At 53.7% G+C, this 27,660-nt stretch overlaps 5 protein-coding genes across 5 annotated transcripts; 2 read left to right on the plus strand and 3 right to left on the minus strand.

Moving 5' to 3' along the window:
• Positions 1-881: 881 nt before the first annotated feature.
• On the minus strand, positions 882-2,823 carry aurT-1 (Rubrofusarin-specific efflux pump aurT; the record flags this gene model as incomplete). The annotated part of the gene is made up of 3 exons (XM_032020747.1): positions 882-1,853; positions 1,908-2,531; positions 2,587-2,823. 3 exons carry the CDS (start codon positions 2,821-2,823, stop codon positions 882-884), a joined length of 1,833 nt encoding a protein of 610 aa, XP_031882199.1.
• A 2,859-nt stretch (positions 2,824-5,682) lies between these two features.
• Positions 5,683-8,057, minus strand: aurR2-3 (Aurofusarin cluster transcription factor aurR2; the record flags this gene model as incomplete). Its single annotated transcript, XM_032020748.1, has 4 exons — positions 5,683-6,924; positions 6,975-7,442; positions 7,518-7,892; positions 7,947-8,057. The coding sequence occupies 4 exons, from the start codon at positions 8,055-8,057 to the stop codon at positions 5,683-5,685; spliced, it is 2,196 nt and encodes a 731-aa protein (XP_031882123.1).
• Positions 8,058-12,586: 4,529 nt separating this feature from the next.
• Positions 12,587-15,978, plus strand: CGGC5_v003210 (Homoaconitase; the record flags this gene model as incomplete). The annotated part of the gene is made up of 17 exons (XM_066151096.1): positions 12,587-12,598; positions 12,666-12,943; positions 12,995-13,018; positions 13,072-13,138; positions 13,263-13,307; positions 13,366-13,373; positions 13,424-13,550; positions 13,615-13,647; positions 13,700-13,780; positions 13,836-14,026; positions 14,198-14,664; positions 14,723-14,739; positions 14,830-14,851; positions 14,902-15,323; positions 15,386-15,541; positions 15,590-15,872; positions 15,929-15,978. The coding sequence occupies 17 exons, from the start codon at positions 12,587-12,589 to the stop codon at positions 15,976-15,978; spliced, it is 2,283 nt and encodes a 760-aa protein (XP_066009310.1).
• A 1,063-nt stretch (positions 15,979-17,041) lies between these two features.
• Positions 17,042-19,127, minus strand: tit1 (tRNA dimethylallyltransferase; the record flags this gene model as incomplete). Its single annotated transcript, XM_032020750.2, has 4 exons — positions 17,042-17,192; positions 17,293-17,312; positions 17,656-18,960; positions 19,056-19,127. 4 exons carry the CDS (start codon positions 19,125-19,127, stop codon positions 17,042-17,044), a joined length of 1,548 nt encoding a protein of 515 aa, XP_031882193.2.
• A 774-nt stretch (positions 19,128-19,901) lies between these two features.
• Positions 19,902-21,577, plus strand: sec-61 (Protein transport protein SEC61 subunit alpha; the record flags this gene model as incomplete). The annotated part of the gene is made up of 3 exons (XM_032020752.1): positions 19,902-19,911; positions 20,101-21,445; positions 21,502-21,577. 3 exons carry the CDS (start codon positions 19,902-19,904, stop codon positions 21,575-21,577), a joined length of 1,431 nt encoding a protein of 476 aa, XP_031882309.1.
• Positions 21,578-27,660: the final 6,083 nt, after the last annotated feature.

A 27,660-nucleotide genomic window follows, 5' to 3' on the forward strand; every position in this document is an offset into this window, starting at 1 on the left:
GGCGATTTACAGAAAATGAATGCAAAGCCTAATGGTTTATAAGAAAGCTGGTAGTTGCTGTTTCATAATAATTGAGGTGGGATGTTCATGTCATCAACGATATTAACACACCAATGCCTACCTGCGCGAAGACGCATTTGCACTGTTATCTTAAACCTTTTGGAGATTATCATAAGAGGGAGAGCATCCAACAGCCTAGTTATAGAGGCTTAGTACTAGACCGTCACCAAAATCACCAACTCCTCCAATGACGAAGAACCAAGTTCTAGAGAGCGACCTCAGTCTAATCACCATATCAGCAGGACGAACGGAGCATCTGCTCCTCGTAGCCAAAACCAACTCCACATATAGTTATGCACTTTTGCCTTGATGGCATGGCAGGACCTATGAGCATCTCGAAGATGGTGGCACTGCAGACGCTACTGCTGGCCAAGAAAAAGTGCAGTATCTGAGCCAATAGATATAGTATTGTAATTCTGACATGCATGGGAATGAGCCACCGGGGCTTGGCACCGGACTCCGGTCTTCACTGCAATTTAATCCCCCCCGAAGGGAATAAATAGAAGCAGGCAGAGTCTTAATTAGACAGTCACAGCTACGCCGTCGGATGCCTTCACTGCGATTTAATCCCCTCCGAAGGCAATGAATGAGGGGGAAGCAGACCTTCAAGACACATGAACTAAGTTGAGAGGCATGGTTTAATACTATGACCCCAGAACGGCTGAGTGAGGCCGGAAAGTGGGATCCTCTCGTAGTCGCGAGTCTAATAACACGAACAGGTCGGCACCGTCTTCAAGGAACCGAAGCATACATGATCATTAAATTTTACCAGAGCCTGATCAAGTATCAAAACGCCATGTTTAATCCATTCTAATTACCCTTCACCGTTTCCCTTCTTCCCCTTCCCTCACTCCATCTTTCCTCACCTCCTTCTCCCCCTCAACCTTCTCCTCAACAGCAGGCGCCGGCGCCGCAGCCGGAACAACATCCCCAGCCGCCGCCTTCGCCGCCTCCGCATCCTCCTTGGCCTTCTTCCTCGCCTGCTCCTCCTTCTTCACACTCTTCCACTCCACGCCCGCCGTGCCAATAATCACCGCACAGCACAAACTCACACCAGCGATAAACACCGTCCTCAACGACTCGTTATACGCTTCCAGCGCAGCCCCCCTGACGTCGTCGGGGAGATTAACCACAGTCGTCGCGCCATCCCCCCTCAGATCCACGCCCTCAAGCCCGGGGACACCCCGTAGCCTGCTCACGAGCTCGTTGCTGAGGATGCTCTGCCCGATGGAGTTGCTCACCGCGCCGCCGAGCGTCTGCATGAACATCATGATGCTGATCCCGATCGAGATGTCCTTGAGCTCGAGCACCGTCTGCGCGACGATGTTGACCGTCGGGAAGATCAGCCCCATCCCGAAGCCGTAGATGACCTGGTACCCCGCCCACGCCGCGGCGCCCGAGTTTACCCGTAAAGTGGTTAGGAGGCCCGCGCCGATGCACATGAGGACGTTGCCGGCGATCATGACGGGGCTGTAGTAGCCGATGCGCGTGATGATGCCGCCGGTGATGACGGAGAAGACCATCATCGTGAGCACGAGCGGCAGGGTGCGGATGCCGGAGTCGACGGCCGAGTAGCCCTTGATGGCCTGGAACCAGATGGGGATGTAGTAGGTGAACATCATGGCCTGGGCGCCGAGGGTGAGGGCGGCGAAAGCGGCGAAGCCGATGGAGCGCTGGGTGATGATGCGCGGGGGCACGGTGGCGGTCTTGGGGAAGAGGATCTGGATTGCGATGAAGGTGATGAGGAAGACGCCGGCGAGGACGAGGAGTGCGATTATGCGGGCGCTGTTCCACTGTTTCACAGTCAGATCCCATGTTTCTCAACACCAAAAGGGGGCATGACTTACATCGTACTCGACGCCACCCCACTGCAGCGCGAGCAGCAAGCACACCGTCCCAGGCACAACAATCGCTGTCCCCGCAAAGTCCAGCTGCTTCAGCTTAGCCTTCAACGGCAACCCGCCCGCCGGCCCGCGTCCGGGCGCCTTCAGGATGAAGAAGATAACAAACAGCGCCGCGACGCCCAGCGGGAGGTTGATCCAGAAGCACCACCGCCATGTCGCACTGGACGACGTGAAGGCGCCGCCGAGCAGGGGGCCCGCGATGGAGGCGACGCCAAACACGGCACCAAAGAGGCCCTGGTACTTGGGGCGGCGGTGCAGCGGGACGGAGTGGACCATGACCATGGTGGCGCCGGAGCCGATTCCCGCGCCGCCGACGCCGGCGATGGCGCGGCCGAAGATGAAGGCGACGGAGTTGGGGGCCGAGCCGCAGATGGCGGAGCCGACCTCGAAGATGACGACGGTGATGGTGAAGACGGTCTTGATGTCGAAGAAGGCGTAGAGCTTGCCGAAGAGTAGCTGGAAGGCGCACGAGGTCAGCAGGTAGGCGGAGCCGTACCAGCCAATGTCGGTGACGGAGTGGAAGTCGTCGGTGATTTGGGGTATCGCGGTGGCGATGATGAGGCGGTCCTAAGGTGTCTTCTGTCAGTATTGAGTGCTTGTGACGGTCTGAGGGTCTCCTTACCATTGCGACGAGGAACATGGACACAAGCAGCGAGAACATGATCAGGAAAAGCTTGACGCCCATGGGATACTGCACCTCCGGCGCTGCGGGCTTCGCGGCGGCATCCTTGGTCGGCTCCTGCTGTGCTTCCTTCTTGAGGTCATCGTTGGTGTTGCTCGTTCGCGGTTCAGAGGCGGGTTGGTCAACCGGCGGAGAGCCGACGGCGACCTCTTCTTTGCGGCGCTTCTTGAACAACATTGCGGCGCGTGCTTTTGTCTTCTAAGTTTCGTTCGATGACGGCAGATCGAGTCCGCCGAGCGCTCGTTTTGTTGATTATTCTGCCGTCGTTCGTATATCGGTATTCGGCCCAGAGGTGTCCCAGGTGATTCTGTGCTTCAATAAGAAGATTCGATCTCTACATTGGCAGGAACCCAAAGGAACTGTAGTCGGTGATGGACACGCAGCTCCAGCAAACAATCCGCAGAGACGAGTCGTCCCTGCCCTGTTATATCCTTCGATCTCACCGTCGTGAAACCCAAACAAGGAAAATTGAAAACGCACACAGACAGATTTCGCCTCCCTGGACCCAAGACAAAAAAACAGAGCCTCCAAACTTGGCTCCCGCTGCACGACACCAACGCCAATCACAACCAAAGTCCCTTCAGAAGGAAGGAAGGCACCGACCGACTCACTCGCCGCTGCTGCGTTGCCGGGGTCTTGCCACGGTCCTACCCTGCTTACCCCACTCATACCCGCGCTTCGGAGGCTTTCCATTGGCCAATGCGCATTTGCAGCACCTTCGGCGAGCTGAAAAGGGAAATCGTCCAACACGTACAAAGAAAGAAGGGACGGGACCTGGGCGGCCGAACCTGGCTGCTAGGTTGTCTTCCACTTGCTGTTTCTATTTCCCCGGGGCATTTCCGTGTGTTGCACTGAGACATTGCAAATTCGAGCGTGCCTGAGATTAACCGTCTGGTGCAGATGGTTGCAGATGCTTTCTCGGCGAGCGTATTAGGAAAGGTCGCGGGTTCCATCTGCAAGGCGGCTTGGCCCTGCAAAGCGGGATGAGCCTGCCTGGGTGATGCAATTCTCAGATGGACAGCCACTTTAACGGAGGCTCAGTCTGCACCCAGGCCCAGCTAGATCTTCCTTATATCAGCCAAAGTCCCTTTTCCACACCAAACCGAACATGAGAACGAGGAAGATGTGGAGTACCGAGGCTTGCATGCTTACTTACCAGGCCAGAAAGATCTCGCCGAGATCGACAGCTTACAGCACAGCCAGCGTTGCCTCTCTTTGAATAGAACAGGGCGAGAGAACAGTGAAATTGGTACTTTGGTATTGCAATCTATTGACATTGGTGATCACCAGTCGAGAGGGTTTCATTCCCTCAGCCCTACAGCCTCGAGGCAAGCTCAAACTTGAACGTCATTCCACGATTAGACTAGCCTTCGCAATTACCTGGAAGCTGTCTTCTGGTCTTCCCGCAACCACCTGCCAGTTCATGACGTCCGTCCTGCGTGGCATATCTGGATTTTTGTCAAACAGCCTGTGCAGAGGAGATCCATGAGAATGGATGCATTCTTCACTGGATTGACGTCCAAAAAGCTTGTTGAAAACAACTAGCAATGACATTCATTGGATGACACCGTCATCCCTGGACTCAAGCAGCCCCAAGGCCTACACCCGAGCTGGAACTCTGCCATTATCTTTTCAATACTGGACCCCCAAGAATCCCGCTCAATCATCACATCTCGAATCTTTCCGCCCGATGCTTAACCTCTCTGACATCGCGTAACAAGATCGCAAAAAGCGAGGTCGTCCAGTAGTTCCGCTCCCTCAGGCAGACATGGCAACTAACATACTCAGGCCAGGATGATTCTCCCTTCAATAAATGCCGAAAGACCTGCGATAATATACTTGATATACGATCGATTCATAACATCACGAGTGCAGAGCTTCACGAAATTTGAGAGCCGCCATGGAGCACACTCACTTGCCCTCACTACTACGTCTCATCCACCAATCCAACATCATCCGACACAAACAAGCTTGCCAAAACAAGTCAAAAGTTCAGGGACCATTACCTATTTATCCAATAATCACCAACCACCAAAACCCCCCAATCATCATCACCACCCCCGTCCCCCTCGGTCCCGAAATACACGGACCCCACACCAACACCCCCCCGTCCTCGGCCATCTCATCCCCGAACGCAGAACTCCCCGATACACCCGAACCCGTCCGCCTACACCACCCAATTGGCTGCCTGCCCGTGCCGCCATCGAACCACCATCCCCCCCCCTTTCTTTCTCCTCCTAATAGAGTAGAAAAGGTAGACCCCGAGCCCGAGCCCGGTTTCCCCCCTCCCCGTAATTACCAACTCTCCGGACCACCCCCTCCCCAAAATCAAGAGCCAAAATTGTACGAGTCCTACATACACACTCGGCCGAACTAAATCTTGCTTGTCCATCTCTTGCATCCCGGTTTCCCGCGAAAACAGGTCGGGGTCGGGGTCCGTCGACGCCGGTGGTATCCTCGGCGGCTCCCGGTAGAACGAGCACCTATCACGTCACTTTCTGTCTTCATACCGACTGCCAGGTTGCGCAAGACAGATCTACAGGTTCGCGAGGATAGGACACTTGGCTTTATCTGATTGAAGCATGTCATCTCAATCTCCGTCATGCGACTTTCGTATTGACCAGGGGCGCCTAAATGACGAGTCAACTCTGGCGCCCCCGCGTCGTCAGCATAGGATGCCTCCCGCGTCTTAACCTCTAGGCAATCATGCGGACGTGTGTTGCCTGTATGCCATGACAGGCCGCCAGGCAGATTCCTAAATCTGTCTTTAGCCACCGCCCCATGTAAACTGCATGCACCATTCCTAAAACTGCTTCATGAAATCCCTTTCTATTTACCATTAGGTAGGTTTCGTCATCTCATGACAGTATCGATACAGATGTTGGGAGAGTTGTCACTTTACAACCGGTGCGAGAAAATCCAATACCCATCCGAGAAATGCCCCGCGCCCCTCTAAACAGCCGAAGACGGTCCCTGTCTTTGCGATTCCTTCCCCCTTTTTCCAGTCCCATGCACCGGACGATGCAATCCGTGGCGTTACCATCTACCCGTCGGTGGTGCACCAAAGTTGCCAAATGTCCCAAACATGTTCGCTGCGGACTGCTGGTTCATGTTGCCGTTGGGAACACCCAGGTCCGCCCACATGTCTAGATCGTAGAAATTTGTCGTATCGAGGAAGTTGCCCAGATATTGGTCCATGGGCTGGTCTTGTCGTGGAGGAACATCCATCTTCATCGGCTGGGCGGGGGAGGGTCCGGCTGATGATACCTCCGAGTTCGACTGCGGTACGATGTCCTGCAGTCGGGGTACTGCCAGCGGTGTCTCGTAGGGCATGCCAAGCTGCAACAAGGATCTCTCTCGTGCTCTCCACGCCTTGAGCATGTAGATGCCCAATTGTACGTTCTCCTTCCTTGACATGTCCCACAGCTCCTCGTGGAACTGGTATACCCTGTCAATGACCTTCCAAGCGCGGTCTGCAAGTCTGCCCGTCGGTCGCTTGTAGAGCTGTCCGGCCATGACAATGAACACGTCAATTTGAAAGTGCAGCTTGAAAAACCACACGAACCCAGTGTTCTCCATAAACTCGTAAAGCTCAACGTTGTGCTCGTGGTGCATCAGGGATATCCTGAACATGTTATCTTGCACATTGAAGATCTCAGTGCCCCATTCCGGCAGTTCGCGCATCGGAATCATCATCGTTCGCATCTTGTCAATGATCATAGACCGAATCTTGGTTGCCACAATGTGAATGTTGCCTGCCAAAGGATCGCAGTACTTCTTCTCGAGGGCAATAAGCTTCGAATCGAGATTGTCGACAAGTGTGCGGTACTTGGCCAACGTCGCAAGGTTGGTCGCCTGAGACTCGGGGGACTCGTTCTCCATGGCGCCTAGCACGACTGCCTCGAAGTCGGGAATTCGGTTCTCGACGATGAATCGGCCAACCTCGTACAGGAGCAAGCAGAAAGCCATCTCAGTCGGGCCCTCTCGGGGCTGGACGGGCTCCGTCGAGCCGGGGAAAAGATCGGCGTCGTTCACGTTTTGCGGCGTTTTCGTGTCCCAGTTCCACGGCAGAAGCGTGTCGCAGAATCCAGAAACCATCGCATATTTGGTGTCCAGCATGATGATCTGCCACCAAAGCCTTCGTCGCATTTCGGTTTCGTACGGGGTCAGGTTGAGCGAGTCTCCATCACGGTGCAGACCCATCTTTTGCGCAATTCTTATTAATACACCGCTCAGCACCCAGGCGGCATGACGGTTGTAGCGGCCTTGGAGAGAGACCTGTGCGATGTTAGCAAGTTTACCCTTTTGGCAACACAGTCAGAACAGACCAGGTAGAGAATAAGAGACTGCAGAGTCATCATGTCGTGGTTCTTGAGGAAGTTGACCTTGGTCAGCGCCGCCTTGACACCCGCGGTGAACTTCTTCAGCGCATCCTCCTTGGAAGAGTCGAGCATCTGCCTAGCTTCGGCTTCCGTCATGGTAAGAGTCGCAACGAGGTAGATGGAGAATAACAATGCCTGAGCGTTGTTGGCGACATTAGAGTGGTTTGCTGCAGCTTCGACTACTAAAGGCTGCAGACTGGGGACGTGAATGAGCTTGGTGATTGGGTTGACCCGCTCCAAAAAGACCTGCCAAAGTCTGAAGATCTGAACAGGCGACGGAGTGACGTCCTCGAGGTCGATGGCAGCGAAGTCGTTGAGCAAGAGATCCACGTTGTCGTCGGGGGTAACGGCGTCGGAACCTAGAACACTCTGCTCCTCCTCTTCTGCTTCGATGATTTGTCGCATAGCTGTCAACTACGAGGAATTAGGATTCTGTTTTTGAGCAGAAGAGCATGCCATGTGCTGCCCAAACGGCGAGATGCTACGCACCTGATCATGAACGGTAGCCCATAGATAGCTGTCCATAAACCTGACGCTGCCATCTTCTACAACTACCTTGCCGGCTGGCTTCCATTGTGAGGTCGCAGGCGAGCCAATGTCGTCAATAATCGAGGCTGTGCCTGTGGGCAATGGCAGCTGCGTTATACTTGGGGACGGACCTGCTGTTGAAGAGGGGGTGGGTTGGGTTGACGGAGAAAGAATGCTCGAGACGGTGGGAGGGCCGGCGGGAGGCGTCGTTGAACCGGTCGTGGCATACTGCTTCAACAGTGCTTCACACCTGGCCAACCTCTCCTGCAAGTCCTGATTTGGCCTCCGTCTCTTGCGCGCAGGAGCTGGTGTGGAGGGAGTGCATGTGACATTGGCCTATGCGAGTCAGCGGCCAGAGTACTAGATAACTTCACGGTCTCGGCAGCGCACCTTGATACAGTTGGAGCATGGGGTATTGCGGTCGCATTTGATCTTGCGATGTTGGCAGAGCACGCAAGCCAGAACCCGCGGGCTCTTGTGCTGGCTCGAGGTGGTGCTCATCATTGGTAGGGCTGAGGCTGAGGGGCCTATGGGGATGCGATAGTCGCCACAGAAGGATTTTGAAACAGGACGAACTCGTCCATGTATTGGGGTATCAAACCCGCAGACTCGGAACGCGTGGGCGCGCGGCCCTTATGATCAGTCCCTCACGGGAGCAGTCCGACGACGACGACAGAGAAGTTGCAGGGGTTCTGGTTCAGCAAAAGGGAAGTGGAGGAAAAGGTGTGGCGAGCCCAAGATCTGAGACCTGAGAGGTAATAAATGAAGACGAGTATTGACGCGACCCTAGTGGGAATGAAGAGCCCCCCCTTTGACGAGGATCGCAGGTGGTCGCGCACTTTGGCGCAGCGCAAAGTAAAGTTTTTGGCTTAGAAATTGGCAGAAAATGGGATCCTGGGTTGCGTTTGGTTCGAGGCGGCGTCGATGACCAACCAAAGCGGGGGTTAGCGCGAGAGAACGGCTTTGGATCGTTATGCTTCCCCAGTTGTGCACCTCAGTGCGGCGGCGGATGAAGATGGTGGGCGAGGGCGGTAGAGAGGGAGTTGGCGGAGGCAATACGGCTTTGGTCGAGGGTTGATCGTGGGCTGGTCCGGGACGAGCGGACGGGAGGCCTGGCCTAAGTAGCCAGGGTTCGAGTTGGCTGAAGCTGCGAGCCGGGGCGCCTTGTTTGAAGACGCGCGTGCGGTAATGATGGTGAGCAGACGGGTGACGGGTGCCTGGGATTGATATGTGCGATGTGAATCCTCAGGCCTGTGCTGCTGCGTTACCGAACCGCAGACGCCGTATCTTTGTTGTGCGGGATACGGTGGGCGGGATGGAAGGATTGGCTGGAGGGAGAGATAGGTACCAGGAGGCGGAGGTTGGAGTTGCGCGATGGGTGTGGGTGGGTGTCCAGATGTGTGTGTATGTGTGTTTGTGTGTGTTTGTGTGTGTTTGTGTGTGTTTGTGTGTGTGAGAAAGAGAGAGAACGTGGAGGACGAGGATGGGAAAGAGGAGGCGCAGCGGCGGAGAATGTGGGAAAGCAGCATATGCAAATGCAAGAGAGGAGGACAAACAGCTACCGGGCAGGCAGGCAAACGGCAGTCAGTGAGTGTGAGACTGAGTGGTTTCTGCTGACTGGACTGGACTGGACTGGACTGGCTGGTCTCGAACTGCTGCTTGCTGCTACTGCAGTGCTGATGAGGCGTTCGGCGGCGGCGGAGGCGGCGGTCCTGAAGAAGTATGAAGAATCAATCGAATGCGGGCGCGGGTCACAGTTTACTCGGCCTGACTCGTCGGGATTCCAGGAATTCCGATGCAGCACTACCCAGCCAAGAGCACAAAAGGACTGACCGGTGCTGCGGGACGTGTCGTGTGCGTCTCACGGGGTTTCTCCCGCTTGCGCCTAGCTGATCTTCTGCGGCCCAATATATGTCTAAGGTAAAGTCGGGTGTGTGTGTGTGTGAACTCGAGACTCCAGTTGTCCAGTGCTCTCCCTCCCTACACTAGGTGACTAGGTAGAGGAATGGAGACGAGTGGCTAGGGAAGTGGAGGAGGATAGGATAAAGTGGTTACCGTACCCCTCCAAGGCTGCGGATGTCTTTTTTGACGCCCGAGAGATTCCGTCGCAATTCAAACAGGGACGACGTTTGTGTCGCAGGTTTCCGTCCGGTTCAGTTGGAGCAGAGTTGGAGTACCCAGGTAGGTGGTGGTACGTCGCAATTATTAATAGGCAGCAACTGCGGCGACAGGAGGCAGAAAAGGCGGGCAGTTGACAGAAAGCTAGAACGTGGAAGGGAACAGAGAAGAGATAGGGGCAGCAGGTCGATCAATCCAAGCAAGACGGGACTCACAGAGACTCAAGTCAAGAGGGGGTGAGGTCGCCGGAGGGAACGGACGAAACGGACGTCGGGCGGACGAATGACGACAGGATGCTGGCCAACTGGGCGCATGTGCGCGGTCTAGCCTCGAGCTCCTTTGCGGCGACGGGATGCAAGGTAACAGAACCCTGGCCCTGGGACGGAGTTTGGTGTATGTGTTGTACCGCGTAGCAGTGGCAGCAGTGCGGATATACTTTGGACGTTTCCACCGTCGTAAATCTGGGCTGAACCTCGATGCCAAAGTCCGCCGAGGTTCGGAAGAGCCTACAATGGGCAGCCACGTCTGGTCGTACTAAGTAAGGACTACGCGGATGCGAAGGGATGGATGTGCGGTCGAGAAGAGAGAACAGGCAACAAATAAGTGCGATCAACTCCAGGGTTCAACGCGATGTGAGGTCAGGAAGGCAGGGTACGGCAGCGGCAGCGGCCATGCAGGGCAAGGCAGGGCAAGGCAAGGCAAGGCCATGTACCTACTGCGGAAGGTATGTAGAGCAGGGATGGACGGGAGTAGGTAAGGTAGGGTAGTAAGTTGGTTGATGGACAGGGAAGCGGCAGAGAGCGCAACGGGAAAGGACGGTACCGAAGGAGTTCGGGAACAAGTGGAAGACAAGTTGGAGGTGGAGGTGCAAGGTAAGGTAGGTACAGGAGGGGATGAGATGTTGGAAGAGGGTGGGTGGGCAGAGCAGGGACGGCGGGCGGACGGCGGGGTGACGGTTGAGAGTTCCTGACAGAATTCAGAATTCACGTCAACGTCCTTGCGCAAGTGCAGCAGGGCGGGGAAGAAACACTGCAGCAGCCACCAGTGTGTAGCCGTAAAAACAATGTGCGAGAATTGGATGGAGGGGGATGGAAGATGGAGATGGAGATGGAGATGAGAAGGGGTGAAAAGAGGTCCGGGCAACACAGAGTCTCGGTAAAGTGAAGGTACCTCCTCACTCATCAGGCTCTAGTGTAATGGAACTCCTCTGCGGCAGGCAGGTACGAGCCACAATGAGCCAGCTGGAAGCGCAAATGAGCCTATGCTGCTGCAGCAAGGGGAAACAGGCAGGAGAGACTGTCACTTCCATTCCCCGACCCCAACCCCAACTCATCCCTCACATCAGCATCAGCATCAGCATCAGCATCAGCAGGTGGGATTTATTACCCGCGCGTGCACATCATCTTAATTAGCACTTCCTAGGCGCTGTTGTAGCGCAGGAGACACTCATGGGGGGCATAGCCATCCGCAACACCAGCTTGAACAGGGCCAAAGTCCCCGCCATCCCTCGTTCCCCTCGTACTCATCGGATCAGTGACATTGCGTCAAGGCATTGTACAACGCCAACCTAGTCTAATGCTGGCATAATGCACCCAACCGGTGGCACTCTGCCGTAACCAGGAAACTGCGCGCGCGCACAACTCTCTCAACTGAATGTCCGTACTTGCATACAGTTGTCTCTACTCTGTCCCGTGCTCCGTACCAAGTTGGACACGTGGAGCAGATCCGCCAGATAGACACAGGGTGCCTTACCAAGACCGACTTGTGGTGGGTGAGGTCGGGGGATAACAGGGCCGACCCTTACGTATCTTGCACTAAAACGCATGCCTGCCAAGATGCCGAAGTGCGAGGTGATTAGCGTGCAAATGGGTTGCTTTCTCAGGTTTTACGACGGCTGCATCTTGTGCAAAAGGCTAGCTGCGGCGGTGGTTGCGTGCGGCTCATAGACTTGTGCACGGATAGATGTTCCCGATCTCATATTATGCAATTTATACAAACCTTATGACATCCCACGGCCTCCTCAGCGGCATCGTGACCACACTCTCCTCTGACGGGCCCTCCACCTGTTCCACGCGCGTGGGGCCATGCCGGTCGGCAGATGGAGGAGCGGACTGATGACTCAACTCAACAGCGTTCACGAATCCACAATTCGACGTCTGAAGTTCTGCAGAGCTCCGCTGGAAGGGGCTGTTGCTCCGCCCAGCTGGTGGTAACCTGAGCCCGTCCTTACCTCCGTGTCCCGATGGCCGGCCACTCATCCCGCCGTCTTCCGTCGTATTCGGCTCGTTCCTTTTTTCTGCCCTGGTCGGCCGTCATTCTGCTGCAAGTCGAGGAATTGGGGATGGGGGCAGCATCCCACCTGTTCCTGTCAACCCCAAGCGGCAACTTCTACGTTATCAGATCACTTAGGAAGTTGGGATAGCAGCTATTTATGATTTCAACTCACGAATATACAGCATCTTCAATTAGACGACGAACTAAGCGCCGAGTCAATGGCAATCATTCAATGACATTCATCACGACTTCAAGTCTTCGGAGCTGCGCACGATCTATAACCAATCATGTCGCTTGAAACGACTCACAGTGGGCCTCACAGCGCAGCGTGCCGTTGGCTGTTAGATGGCTTCAGCCAATCACCAACACCCTAATGCTGATTTCCCCAACAGGCCAATCAGTCTGCGGGAACCCCACGTCAGAGCAATTCCTTCCCCACATGCTCCAAATTTTTGGCCGGAGTCACAACCACCACTGCCGACATCGCGACCGACGCCGAAAAAACAGTGACGAGCAACCTCAAATCGCCGCAAACCTCCACCACCATCGTATCCCGAGTTGCAGACGGCCGGCCGAAGGGACTGCAACACGATACGAATCGATCCGAACGGCCATTGGCCTCGAAATACTAGCACACAATGCTTCCCGTTGTATGTCACTCTGCCGTCTCCGACCTCGCTGCTGCGACTTCATTGCTAACCTGCACCCCCTGTTCAGAGACGAGCCGTGGCCTTCCACGCCGCGAGAACCTGCCGCCAGTTCCTCCCCCGACACGTTGCTGCTCCGCGACCGATCCGATCGAGCCTGTACACGACTTCTGCCCGTTTGCGACAGAATGCCTTCCACTCCCAGCTCGAAAGCCACGCCGCCGCGGGGCCCAGCGCTATCCAGAACCCTCAGACCATGACGGAGAAGATTGTGCAGAACTACTCTGTCGGTCTTGCGCCTGGAAAGAAGGTTCGCACGGGTGACTATGTCACCTTGCAACCGCACAAGTGCGTCGTCCGGGAGCCTGTCAATGTCTACTACGACTAATACAATGTCAGGATCATGACCCACGACAACAGTTGGTATGTCGGAGCATACAAACCCGACTATCTAGGCTCTTTCTGACGTAGAGCAGGCCGGTCGCTCTCAAGTTCATGGGATTGGGTGCTACGAAGTTGCATGACAAGGATCAAGTTATCTTGGTACGACTAATATCATCCTCCCCTCTTCTTCTCCCACCAACCAAGCCACAACAACACCAAGTCCAACCTTCGTGCAACTCCAAATGAGACGTTTCTTTGAAGAATAAGGCTAACTCATTTTCAGACCCTGGATCATGACGTTCAAAACAAGAGCGAAGGCAATTTGAAGGTTAGTTCTCTATGATTCTTGCAAAGTCGCCCTGCTAACACATGCTTCAACATTGCAGAAATACAGGTAAACTCGCAAACACAACTGCAGTCGTACTTCCTTCTCATGCAATACAGACTCATCGAGGAATTTGGAAAGAAGCACGGCACTTTTTTCTCCGGAGCCGGAGATGGTATTGGACATCAAATCATGATCGAGTCTGGTTTTGCCTGGCCTGGCACCGTAACCGTGGCTTCGGACAGCGTTCGTCTTTCACACTTGCTCGTGCCTAGTATGTGCAGCTTATTTCTAACTGTTGACTATTTAGCATAGCAACATGTACGGCGGAGTCGGCGCATTGGTGAGTTCTCGGCCGATGAGCCTACTGTGTCTCTGGAAACTGACTTGAACAGGGAACTGCGCTCGTACGAACTGATGCCGCAGCCGTCTGGGCTACCGGAAAGACTTGGTGGCAGGTACCCCCGATCGCTAAGGTAGGCATACGAAACATCTCAAGAGGATCTATGGAGATACTGATTGCGCGCATAGATTACTCTCACCGGAACTCTACGCCCAGGAACTACTGGAAAGGATATTATCGTGGCACTCTGCGGTCTATTCAACAAGGACGAAGTTCTGAACCATAGCGTTGAATTCGTCGGAAGCGAAGAGACCATGCGAAGTATACCAGTTGACGACCGATTGACTATTTCTAACATGACCACCGAACACGGCGCTGCGTAAGTCATTCTGCAAGGGATCCGGGTGGTCGTTTCTGGTTGACTGGGTGGTGCCCCACTTATCTCGGCCAATCAAACTATCAGCTTCAATTGCGCAGCCAATCAGTCGCACACAAGGCGACGTCCTGCGCAATTATCATGAAGTCGTCAACTTGACTAACTTATTTGCAGCGCCGGAATCTTTCCTATGGACTCGGTGCTGAGGGCCTGGATGACGGCTAAGGCTACCACCAACGCTATGCTCAACGTGGAGGGGCCTGCCAAGACAAACTTCACCCATGAGCGTATCGAGAAACTCTTCGAGAATCCTGTAATAGCCGACCCAGGCGCGGTCTACGCCAAGGAACTGTACCTGAACCTCGACACCCTCTGCCCTTTCGTTGCCGGGCCCAACTCTGTCAAGGTTGCAACGCCTTTGCATGATCTTGAAGCGCAAGATATCAAGGTCGACAAGGCATACCTGGTTTCATGCACCAACTCTCGTGCCTCGGACATCGCAGCTGCAGCTCGCGTTTTCCGCGAGGCTTCTGAGAAGGATTCACCGGCCAAATTGGCTCCTGGTGTGAAGTTCTACTTGGCTGCTGCCTCTCGTACGGAGCAAGCAGCCGCGGAAGCTTCCGGAGACTGGCAGGTCCTCGGTACGCCTCCTGAAGCTCTCTGAGCTATAAATTAAAGCCATACTAATGTAGAATACAGTCGAGGCAGGCGCTCATGTCCTTCCTGCTTCGTGTGGCCCATGCATTGGCATGGAACGTGAATTCTTTTCCCCCGAGTAGAGAATATTTACTAACTTCTTCTTATAGGGCACCGGTCTGCTTGAGCCAGGTATATTCGGACGCAAACTGTTATTTCACGATGTACTGACCACCACATAGGCGAAGTTGGAATCTCGGCCTCTAACCGCAACTTCAAGGGCCGTATGGGTTCAACTGACGCTAAGGCCTACCTGGCCAGCCCCGAAGTCGTCGCAGCCAGTGCATTGCAGGGCAAGATCGCCGGACCGGGCTGGTACCAGAAGCCGGAGGGCGTCGACAAGGTCATTATCGGCGAGGGTGTTGGCGACATCACCGCGGACATCTCTAGCAGCATCGAGGATGCTCTCGAGAAGCTGATCTCTCAAGCCGACGACCTCATTGCTGAGTCCGAGAAGGGCTTTTCAGGTGCCCCTGGAGGCGAGGCCGCTGCCGCTGATGGCGAGGAGACGCTGACCGAGATTCTCCCCGGGTTCCCCGAGAAGATTGAGGGCGAGATCGTATTTTGCGATGCAGACAACCTCAACACTGATGGAATCTACCCCGTATGCTCCTTATTCATGATTACCCACTTATGAAACTTTAAATCTGCTAACCGCTGCCGCAGGGAAAATACACGTACCAAGACGACGTCACGCCCGAAAAGATGGCGGAGGTCTGTATGGAGAACTACGACACCGAGTTCCGTCATATTGCCAAGGCTGGCGACATCCTCGTCTCTGGCCCCAACTTCGGCACGGGCTCATCGAGAGAGCAATTACGTGTACCCTCTCTTGCGTGACCGCTGGACTCTACTAACATGGGCTTATAGGCTGCTACCGCTATCCTCGCCAAGGGCATCCCCATGGTCATTGCCGGCAGCTTTAGCAACATCTTCAGCCGCAACAGTGTCAACAACGCGCTGATGGCTCTCGAGGTACCGAAGCTGGTCGAGCGTCTGCGCGAAGCTTTCAAGAACGAGAAAGAGAAGGTCCTTACCCGCCGCACGGGATGGAAGGTCCTGTGGGACGTCAAGAGGAGCAAGGTTGTCGTCACGGAGAAGGACGGCGCGAGCTGGAGCGTCAAGGTTGGCGAGCTGCCACCCAACGTACAAGGTAGAGAGAAATTCCCCTGGGCAGCTTGTGTTGTGGCATCAGTACTAACAGATCAGAAATCATCGCTAAGGGTGGTCTTGAGAAGTGGGTCAAGAGTCAGATTTAAAAGCACTTATCTCTGCATAACAGAAAATGGGGCGGGTTATGGCACCAAAAAACTTGTTTTGAGTACAATACTGGATCACGGATGGACTGCTTTTGTAGATATGGGGTTTTGAAAAGTACATGGTAGGCCAAAGTTTTATGTTTCTTGATGTACGTTGGTTCACTGTTGAGAGCATCGCATCGTTATGTTTGACCCCCAATACGTCGTTCCCCAAGATCACACGGACCAGCTGCCCCACCTCTCCGCCGGTTCAGGACGGGGGACGGTGGTGGAACTCAATTCATTCACGACCCTCCGTTCCGCCACCACGCCCACCCGAACCGTTCAGCGGAACGATCCTTGACCCAGAAGTCCGCAACCCTTGCCCAGGGCAGAGATCATGCCATTCGTCCCATCCCATGATATACTATCGTCTGTAGTAACAGGCTAAATTGGTGTTTAGCTGGCGTCATTGCTACCTTACCGAGAACGAGCCGATGACGAGAACGAGGACGAGTCTACCCTGCCCTGCCATGCCTGTCGATCCGTAAATCGGGCCATGGCACTATATTTTAGGCGTAAGGGACGATAGGTCGGATGATTTCATTTGGAGATGACTTGGAATCGCGAGTGAGCTGGCGTCGCTCAGCCTTGTGATAAGCTTAACGCGTTGTGACGCTTGAGAGACTTGGCATCTCTCGGCGGGCTTGTGGGTTGCAGTCCCTCGGGAGGGGTTAAAAACGCAGTGAAGGATGTCCTCCGTTTCCTATTTGGGCGTGGAGGACGGCCGTCTTCTCGGCAGAACAAATACAGTATCTTACTTTTTCTTCGCGTAGGCGAAGATTTCAGTTGGGCTAACTTGAATGCACGCTTGTGGCCCATGAGGCCACTTTGCCGAGGCGTGCATGAGTAACATGAAGGAAATGCTCGTAGTGCATCAGAATATTATTCCACATTCATATCACCAGCTGCGTACCCAATGGTCGCCCGGAATCGGATCACAGCCGAAAGGCAAAGTCAAGAACTACCATTCACAAAATCATCCGTCACAAGAGCCTGTAGAAATCCACCCATTCAACCTGTATCACCAACCAGCCCAAGACCCGTCAACCCACCACAAGCACGGCCCGTAAATACCTCCCACGTGAAAGACACAAAAGATCCGACAAAAGACTTCTGAATCCTGATTCCTGAATCCCGTCCGGATCGTCGTCCTGCCCTGTTCGAGAAGAGTACTAATGGTTGTGTTGGTATGTCTCCACAGCTCGTTCAGCTCGGTTTGGGAACACGAAAGCGAGAACCGAGCAATGCGAGGAACGAGCAGCCTGAACTTACACCTTCTTCTCCAAGAAAGGCTATCGTTTGCGAATACGCGCGCGAGTAATGGGGGCAAATACGCGGGTTGTGATACCTATGAAGGTAGATCCGACGAAAGTCTAGAATTATGTTGTATAAAGATGGGTTAAATGGGCTTGTGATAAGGGGGCAGCTACACGCGGCCTTTGTTGTTGTCAGGTGATGCATTTGTGCCGGCGACAGGATGAGCCGATATGAGGGGAATATGTGAGACATGTCAGATGAACTCCGATGCGGCACGGCAAGAGATGAGCAAAGTTTCTTTTCTTTTGTTTAACGGGTTTATGACGGCTCCTCGAACATGTCTACGACACCTCCCTCAGGGCTTGAGGGTTTTTCTACAGGCTCGGCTGCGACAGCTTCAGCTTCCACTGGAACAACAGCCATGGGCCTCTCAGTGGCTACCAGGGCCCTCGCCTTCTTCTTCCTGACGAGCACATTGTGGCGCCTACTCTTGATGTGCTTCGTCCAGTCCTGCTCCGTCACGCAGGTCGTCTGGCAGATGTCGCACGTCTGCCGCCGCTGCGTGACCGTTTTTTGCGTCGCGACTTCCCGCAGCACCGCGCTTGCTCTCTCCGACGTGCTCGCCGGCTCGGGCAGACTGTCACCCTCAAGATAGCGGCGCGCGATGTCGACGGCTGGATCGATCACGTTGGACGACCACTGGGATATGTCGGTGCTGTCCATGACGAAGAGGTGGTCCATTGCGCTGGGCTGTTCTTGGAGCGGCGGGACGGTCTTTGTACGGATCCAGCGGGTCTGGTACTTTGCATACTGGCGCGTCGAGGCCTTCATATCCTCGAGACATGTCGCTTTCAGAGACTCGAGGGCGGCGGGCTCGGTGGTCTGGTCTGGGTTGTTGAGTGCTTTGAGGTAAGGCTCAAACTCCTTAAAGCCAATTGACTGCCAGATGCCACGAGTGTAGTCCACCTCCTCGCCAGCGGCCTGCTTTTCCTGGACATACTCGTACATCGACTGGGTCTCGTCGTTCAGACCGGCTGTGAGCATTTTGTCCACCCGCTTGTCGAGGCGCTCTTTCAACACCTCGGGATCCGAGTATACCCAGAAGAGTAGCGTCTGCCACGCACCAGCACCGGACGCCTTGGTCTCGGCCAGCTTGCGCTGGCTCTGTTCGGCGTAGATTTCGGATGCAGGGCGCCCGTTCTGAAGGTAGATCTGCAGCGAGCGCTGGATCTTGCGCCGATCGTTGGGGTGCCAGCGGTCGGCCATGACGGGGTCGACCTCCCTCAGCTTCGCCAGTATCACCTCAGTCGGCTCGTTGAGGATCGGGAACGACTTGCCGGCCTGCTCGTCACTGACTTCGGCATCCTTGGGCTTATCGCCCTCCCCACCGACGAGGGAGTTTGCGAACAGAAGCGCATTCGTGTAGTAGTGCGTCCCGCCGACGACGATGGGCAAGTTGCCCCTGCTCCGGATCTCGCTGATGACTCTGTTCGCCTCGCGCTTGAAGTCCTCAATGATCCAAGTGGGTTGGTCGAGGCCGATGTGATCGAGCAGGTGGTGGGGCACGCCGCGGCGCTCTTCGTTGGTGATCTTGTTCGTGATGATGGGCAGACCCTTGTACATCTGCATCGCATCCGCGTTGATGATTTCGCCTTTGAAGCGAGTCGCAAGCTCTACAGCAAGCTTTGAGGACGTCAGCTTGGGTCGCAAGTGCGCGGGGCATTGCCCGGTCGCACCGAGGCAGCATGCGCCGCGAGAGTGGTGGTGGTGGTGCTCACCTCTGATTTTCCTGTGCCGGTCGAACCCAGGATGACCACCAAAGGGTCCGTGGGCGCATGTCGAGCTGTCATCTTGCCAGCAACATTGTGTAAGAACCTTCGGCCAAGTGGTGACCGAAAGATCATACCAGAAAGAATGTCCTGCCTAGCAATGACTCAGAAGGATCACAGCATCGTGGCCGTCAGAGGCTGGGTCTTGCGTCGTGCAATGACAGGTTTTTCCCGGTGCGTGTGGTGTGTCCGGATCGCGGGGCTGGCGTCGGTCGCCGTGGTTGGTGTTGTTGCGGATTTTTGGTGGTTCCAGGCTTCTCCAAATGGGAATGTGGCATCAGAAGGCATCGGAACGCGCCAGAAGGCCTGGGGGCAGCCACCCGCTTCCCTGCCCTGTGCTGTCGGGTCCCGTCAGCTTCCCTTCCAGGCCCCGCGTCTGGACCCCTGAGGCGAAAAGCACTGAAGCACGCTTAAAAAAGGGCGCTGGAGGATTAAGGTAGCGTAGCATTGCCATACCCAGCAGCGCCTTCAGTAGACCCCAGCTCCTTACCCAGTAAAATTGCAGCTTATGTGACGGTCACGTGTGTCCCCAAGCTCCACCAATTTTTGGACACATCGACAATTTGGCGTTTTTGAAGCCAGATCGCAGCCGACCCTCTTTTTTGCCCCGAGCTCTTAGGTCCTCCTCCTCCTCTCCTTAATAACCTCCCTTCTCCCAACACCATCACCTTCCCCTTCGCCACACTTGGAGCCATTGTCGCTCTCTACCTCTTCCTTCTTGTCCCCTTCATCTGGATGATTTAGATCGTTTGGTTTTTTGTTCCTTCCCGTGTCCCCCCAGTGTAACAGCCCATCATGAGTTCTCGTAAGTACCTGATCCCCAAAAAGACCACCTCGACCAGCCCCCAGAATCGCGTGCTTTGCCGCCCTGTCGCAAACCTCCCGAGAGGACACGCGCGCGATATTTACGACCCCGGTCGCGATACCCGACTCTGCCTTACCAATTCGCATCAGGAGAACCACAATGGCTAACATTCGCGCTTCTCTCCCGCAGTACGGTTCCTCGACCTGGTCAAGCCGTTCGTGCCGTTCCTCCCCGAGGTTCAGCAGCCGGAGACCAAGGTCCCCTTCAACCAGAAGCTGATGTGGACGGCCCTCACCCTCCTCATCTTCCTGGTCATGAGCCAGATGCCCTTGTACGGCATTGTCTCCTCCGACAACTCGGATCCCCTATACTGGCTGCGTATGGTCATGGCGAGTAACCGTGGAACCCTGATGGAGCTGGGTATCACTCCCATCATCTCCTCCGGCATGGTCTTCCAGCTCCTTGCCGGCACCCACATGATCGACGTCAACCTCGACCTCAAGAGCGACCGCGAGCTCTACCAGACCGCCCAGAAGCTCTTCGCCTTCATCCTCTCTGCCGGTACCGCCACTGTCTACGTCTTCACCGGTCTCTACGGCCGCCCTTCTGACCTCGGCGCCGGTATCGTCTTCCTGCTCATCCTCCAGCTCTTCGTCGCTGGCATGATCGTCATTCTCCTCGACGAGCTTCTGCAGAAGGGATACGGCCTCGGCTCTGGTATCTCCCTGTTCATCGCCACCAACATCTGCGAGTCCATCATGTGGAAGGCCTTCTCCCCCACCACCATCAACACCGGTCGTGGCCCTGAGTTCGAGGGTGCCGTCATTGCCCTCTTCCACCTTCTCCTCACCTGGCCCAACAAGCAGCGCGCTCTCCAGGAGGCCTTCTACCGCCAGAACCTCCCCAACATCATGAACCTCCTGGCCACCATTGCCGTCTTCGCCGCCGTCATCTACCTCCAGGGTTTCCGCGTCGAGATCCCCGTCAAGTCCTCCCGCCAGCGTGGTGCCCGCGGCTCGTACCCCGTCCGCCTGTTCTACACCTCCAACATGCCCATCATGCTGCAGTCCGCTCTGTCCTCCAACATCTTCCTCATCAGCCAGATGCTGTACTCCCGCTTCTCCGACAACCTCCTCGTCCGTCTCTTCGGTGTCTGGGAGGCCAAGGACGGCTCCGCCCAGCTTTCCGCCATCTCCGGTCTGGCCTACTACATGTCTCCTCCCTTGAACTTCAAGGACGCTCTCCTCGACCCCATCCACACTGTCGTCTACATCGTCTACATGCTCGGTGCCTGCGCCATCTTCTCCAAGACCTGGATTGAGGTTTCCGGCTCCAGCCCCCGCGATGTCGCCAAGCAGCTCAAGGACCAGGGTCTCGTCATGGCCGGTCACCGTGACCAGTCCATGTACAAGGAGCTCAAGCGCATCATCCCCACTGCCGCCGCCTTCGGTGGTGCTTGCATCGGTGCTCTCTCCGTTGCTAGCGACCTCATGGGTGCCCTCGGCTCCGGCACCGGTACCCTTCTGGCTGTCACGTAAGTTCTTACCCCGCAATGGATACCGATTTGAGCTTCAGCTAACATCTCGCCAGCATCATTTACGGCTACTTCGAGATTGCTGCTAAGGAGGGTGACCTGGCCGGTATGAAGGGCATGATTATGGGATAATGTTACCAGTCAACGAGAACGACATACCCCTGTTCAGATATAGCGAAGCTTCTTCCTTTGTTCATGCGAGGCTTCCAGCAGCCGCTATACGGTGGCTCTCTGTGTAATATCACGGCATACATTTTTAAAAAGTCATGACGAGGTCTTTAGTGTCCCTCGTGAAGAACAAAAGCAATGGATTTCCATGGTGATGGGTTAGGTTGCATTGGGACAGGGGATTGTCATCCCCACGCGGGGTTTCGATGAGGTTCAGGCGAGAGGGTTGGCCCTTGGTGGAAACATCGGGTCAGGCATCGGGTCAGGTAGTCTTGCCATGGCCGTCGAGAACTCTAGCAGGGTGTTGTATTTAAGACCATGTATGCGAACAAATCCATTTCACGCGCCCAAATCGTGTCTTTTGCTGCTACTGAGCGAGTAAGATATTAATGTTCCCACGCTGTGGTCCCCTTGTGTTGCCTCTCGTATTGTGGCATGGTTGAGTTGTCGATGGTTGGGCTCATAATGACCCTGGAGACTTGTGTCAGCACCATGGCACGGCATATATATTTCGGCCGATGAATGTTCCAGCCAGTTCTCTACCAATAGAAACCGCATGCGGTCTTCATATATCATTAAGCATGGGAAGCCTGGGGTTGGCCTGCTGCCTGCCTTGCGCAGCTGCTTTCCAGCGCTCTCTTGCCGCCGACAAACGGGACACCGGTTGCTCGTTGTGTGCCATCGGATCCCTCGTCCAGCAATTTCCCCAGTCATGATGGTTGCCTTGCGTATATACATCGGTATAAGCTCAAGAGCGGCGTTCTGTTCAGGCACATCAAGTTCCAGCTGCTCGATCGGACGTCCCGCCTTTACCGTGCCGATTCCTTCTGCTCGTGAAGTCCCGATCGATGATGCACTTGTCAACTAATTCCCTGGACCAGACGGTTTTCCTGTGGTCAGTGTATAATATCCTGCTCCCCTGTTTAAGGTTCCCATGCGTGAACGTCGTGTATGGGCAGGTTCCAAGGCCCGCGTCCCGAATCAGGGGCCAACCACCGTCACGCGGATCAGCTAATTACCGGTATAAACCAGACGGGCTTGGAGAAGATGATGGCGCAGCACAATCAGCATGGCGTTGTCAAACTTCGAATTTGCAGCTTCCAAACAGAAGTCGACTTTGCTGCGCGTGACCGAGTTTCTTTCTCCTTTTCCCGCTTCATGGGATTTGGACACCATCATCCGACTGGCTGGCTTTTCTCGCCCTACTTGGTGTGTATACTTGAAAACGAATAGTTGTATTCACACTGCTTGAGGTATTTGAGGGGTGTCGCGGCATTCATTCAGTGGCATTGATATTTCCGTCCCATGGGCCTACAACACGCCGATGAGGGCTCCTACACCTTTAGTCCGCCCTTTCAACGGCTCTCTTATCGTTGGCCCAAAAGTATGATCAGTTTCCTGAGAAATCAGGTACCGTCATCAGTCCTCAGCGATGACCGAATAGTCAATCTTGGAACTACCAAGTTGAGGCAATATATAAGCATGTTGTGTTTCGTCGGTGCCAGACTTCATGTCACAGATGCGTGGGGTGCACAAGCTCATGACTTACAAAAAAGACAAAGCCCAAGCACAATGGAGCCATATAACGAATGTCATATGCTACAACATGAGAGACAGGGGCATCTCATGGGTTCTGCCTTGCCCATCCTTCTCTCTGCTCGCTGACGATACGGCTAGGAATAATCTCTGGCTAGTGTCTTCGCGCCTTGATCTTCTCGTGCGAGTTAAGCCTCAGACGATCGACTCACCTTAGAGATGAGGTCTGTTTGCGCTTTTGGAAAGACGATCTTATTCGCTCGGTTCATTTGGCGTGTGTGGTTTTGTGAAGGCTATATATATATCTTAGCATCTAGCTTGAATATAGTTCTAGCAGCTTGCCGGACCATCTACCAGAGCATCCTAGAAAACGACTGACCAACCATTTGAGCAACTTGAGAGTATCGAGCTTACTATAAATAAAGTCTGAAATGCTGCTATACTACGTTACAGCACACAATGTCGGCGAGAAGGTGTCAGGAGTTTGAACAAGGCTGGCTTCTGACCAGGGTTTCTGAGCGTCACCAGGTCACCAAGTGGCTTGCGACGGCTCTTGATGATGCGCAAGCCTTCGTCCGTACCCGTCTCCCTGGGTCACCTTTTCTCTTCGTATATTCTTGGTCGTGATTCTAGATACTGTAATGGCTGCCTCAGTCCTCAGTTCAGTGTTGTTTCGGTGGATGTGGCAACTACAGCATTCCGAGATGAACTATGTCAGTTGCCCATCCCCTATCAGCAGCAACATCATTACATCAACCAGGAACAAAGACTGCGACTATTTCATCTTTTGGGTGTCTTGATTCTACATTACCCAATAGCCATTCTTATAAAGAGTTTTCTGACATAGCTTGAAGGCCGTCGTTTCAAAGAGCTCATGTACACCCAAAACCTGCGAATGCTCGTTCTCATAGAAGTCTACTAACCTCAGTCACTGACGGAAGTTTCTGCCTTTTCTCGTAGCACGTTGTTCTCGCCATACCCCAGCTGCAATGTGAAGCCGCCTGTCAGCCTGCGCCTCCACCCGACGCGTCATCGACAGCAAGAGCATTAAAACATACCTTAGATCACGAATCATCAGATGGTTTCAAACCCAAATAAGACGAGTGCGAGCATGATCGACCTTCTGCACCAAGAAATACGGTCGTGTCTTCGGGGAAGAACCTTCAAGGCTCCGATGTCATGCTTCGTAGGCGTACGCCGACCCGAGTATACATACTTCCATGACTATGTATATGCGGAGAGAGGAAATGACAAGAAGTTTGATGACCATACCTCAAGCATACGGCGCATTCCATGGTTATTGTGGATTGATCGATGCTTGAACTTTACATCAACGGATAGTGATGCTCTCGAATCGATAAGCCCACAATGCCTATGATCTCTGTCATTGTGGGGAAGATATGGGAAAGAGCAGTAGACCGCGTCAGGGTATTCATACGTTTCCATGCCACCAGCTGAAAGCCAAGTGCCTAGTTGGAGGGTTAACAACTTGAACCTCGTCGGCATTGTCTGCAGAACGTGACGAACCTGGGCACCTCTGGAGTATTGTACACACCCCTCGTCAATCTCGGATACATCAATGGCGAGATCGAGTGAGGCTTTTCAATAAAAAATGCCATCAGTGATCCGTCTGTGTCGTATTCATGGAAAAATGGTCTTGATTCCGTTCTTTAATGTAAGTCTTCCTACAAGCTGATTCTACCCTGAAGCTCATGATGCATAAACCGGACCTATGAAGTTACTTTCGGCACAAAGCAGCATATACATCATACATAATGAAATGTTTTATTTTTCGACAGCAAAATATCGACATCATCTTCGACGTACTGACACCATGGACTTTGAGTCGCAGGCCGTGCTTGCCGCCTTGAGCGAGATGCACATCGTACCAGAAGCTCACCTCCTTACCGCCATCGAACAGTGCTGGCTGTTATCATTTGTATCCGGCGTGTATTGGGACTCGACCTGAAGTATACCTATGTAGCAGAGCAGGAGAAGGATGCGTGGGATTCAGTGTTCATTTCTACAAACGACATTCAAGACCATTAAACCAATCCTAAGTAAAACCAAGGGTTACTACAACCGACGAAGAGAACGATTTTGGGAAGTAAAAAAGCTTTTGGGTTCGAATTCAAACGTTAAATAGGCGTCATATCTACAGTATCCCCAACCATCTCCTTCTATGTGGTCGTTCTTTAGTCGCTTACCTTAGATACCATATAAAACCAGCATTTTCAAGCTAGATACTGGCCACACCAGACAATATGCCAGGGTGTTTGTCAGTCATTAGCAGTTGTTACGCCCTTGATTGAACACTCCCCTGAGCCCTGGTTTTCTGTTAGTACCCGGTTTGGATCCAGCTATTAGTACCCTCGTCTTTCAGCGTCCTTGTCACTCGTGCCGTATGATGCCCCCAAGTAAATGCGTATTCTATCCGTAAAATTTCAGTCGTACAGCTTCTAAGCCACGAAGTCGTGCGTATGCGAGATACTACGAAGTTGTAGGCATTCCGCCTCCTGACTTGGAGCGTGATGATGAATATCACCTGGGCATATCCATTGCCCCTGCAATGTCTGTCTGAGATGATCTGACAAGACCGCAGTCAATATAAAAGTCGCCTAAGGAGGGACGCAGAACCGAGCAATGGAAGCAGTTCGCCTGAAGTAAGACTCAGAATGGAAAACATGAAACGCACCTGTGAGCACTCTGGGTACGCAATAAAACCTGAGAGATCACTGTGCCATGTTCCAATGAATATGCTATATTTTTACTTGGAAGCTGGTTAGTGAACTCCGAAAAGCAATGTCCAGTTTGTGCAGCCTTTCGTTTTGCTTATGTCCCGGCCCAGTTCACACCCGTAAACTAAAGCGGTCTCTATGCCTCCATTCTTATTGAGCCATCTATCTGCAGGTCCTGGATCACGCAAGTCCCGTCTTTCGTCATCACGGTCTTCCAGTGTGTATACGTCAAAGTAGTTAGAGGCCTACGTACGGGCACGAACTAAGCCTTGGGCCTGGCATCGGGTCCTATTTTCCGCTTTTGAAGGGTCTCAAAGGACCAATAGTGACCAGGCGCACCCATTGTGTTGAAATTCAATCACACTGAATCAAGCTCCTCTTATACTGCCTTCAGCCCCTGACCAATCAACACGATAAAGCCAGCTACCCGCCAAATCAGGCATGTAACCCAAGGTCGAGGACGAAGATTGAAGCAAGTACCACAGACTTGCTAAACAATTTCGACGTTTCCCAGCAGATTACACACGAACCCTAACCAAAAGGGATCAGTGCCCGGATGTTGCGGTCCGCTTCCAGCAACTCATGACCCGCGACGGACTACCCATTTGTCACGGAAGGATAAAAGGCCAGCCAGCTGTTCCACTTCCGACGCTCTGGTTCACGGAACGAATTCTGCTTAGAATTGACGAGTTCAAGCTGTCTTAAACGATCTAAGCTCATTTATACAGTTCCTCACATCCGCATCATCGATGTGGCAACCTCGTTCCAGAAGCCAACCCATAATGGCCATTCCCATGCAATACGAATACTTCCAAGCCAAGGATGATGACAGGTGCTAATCAAATAACTAAAATGGAGTTGCATCAGTGTGTACGCAGCATTCCTGAAGGTCGTACTTCGATCCCCGAAGGTGTCTGCTCAGCTTCAACGCAGAAGCCCAAGCGTCATTTGAGCGCACCTCATGCAGGTATACGGATTTGTTGCTCTAAAATCCTGCTTTCAAACCCGAATTACCTTGCTTTTATAGGTTGAGGCTTCCGCGTCTACCTACCTCAGACATGACTGACCGAAAAAGACTGAGCTGTCCCTTTTCACACAAACAACGCCGCTTCCCACGAAAATCCCAAGCACGCCGGGCCGGGACCAGAATCTTTCTTCAGACCAATGGTAGGGGAGGACCAAGGCACATATAAATAAGAGCTACGATGAGGGTTATCGGTTTATACGCCAACCAATATTCCGACGGCTCGTGTTCGTGAATACCATGTACTCCTGTGAGCATCGAGACTGCCGAACATGAGTAGCTCCCATACAGCCAGCTTTCACGCAATGGAACAAGAGCAGCAGCCGTCTCTGCTTATCGTCTGTGTTTGTCGTGTATTCGTGGTCCAGAGTAACTTGGTACTCACCAAAAGCAACTACGGGGTTGAAAGATAAGCACATGATCTTCAATCTGGCTCTTGACGCATGATGAAAGCCAATGTTGTCACCTCCGATTCGGTTGGCAGGTTCCATCCAAGTTCACGATGCCAGTGGCTTTTATTGGCCTCTGCACTATCCGCTTGATGAAAACTTCAGCTTGTGAAGGTTCACGTGGTCTTTTCAGCCCTACAGCAAAATGGATGTGGATGGAGAGCAACACATTTCATATGGCATATGACTACCAGAAAACTTGCAGTCGCATAGTACACCTTCACCTCAAACACGCGAGCATTTCAATCGCATGAGAGGCGGCAGCAGCGGCAGGCCATTTCCTCAACCGCCGCTGGCGGT

Source organism: Colletotrichum fructicola, assembly GCF_000319635.2.
Source record: "Colletotrichum fructicola Nara gc5 chromosome Unknown KSG_Nara_v1_contig02, whole genome shotgun sequence".
Lineage (NCBI taxonomy): Eukaryota > Fungi > Ascomycota > Sordariomycetes > Glomerellales > Glomerellaceae > Colletotrichum > Colletotrichum fructicola.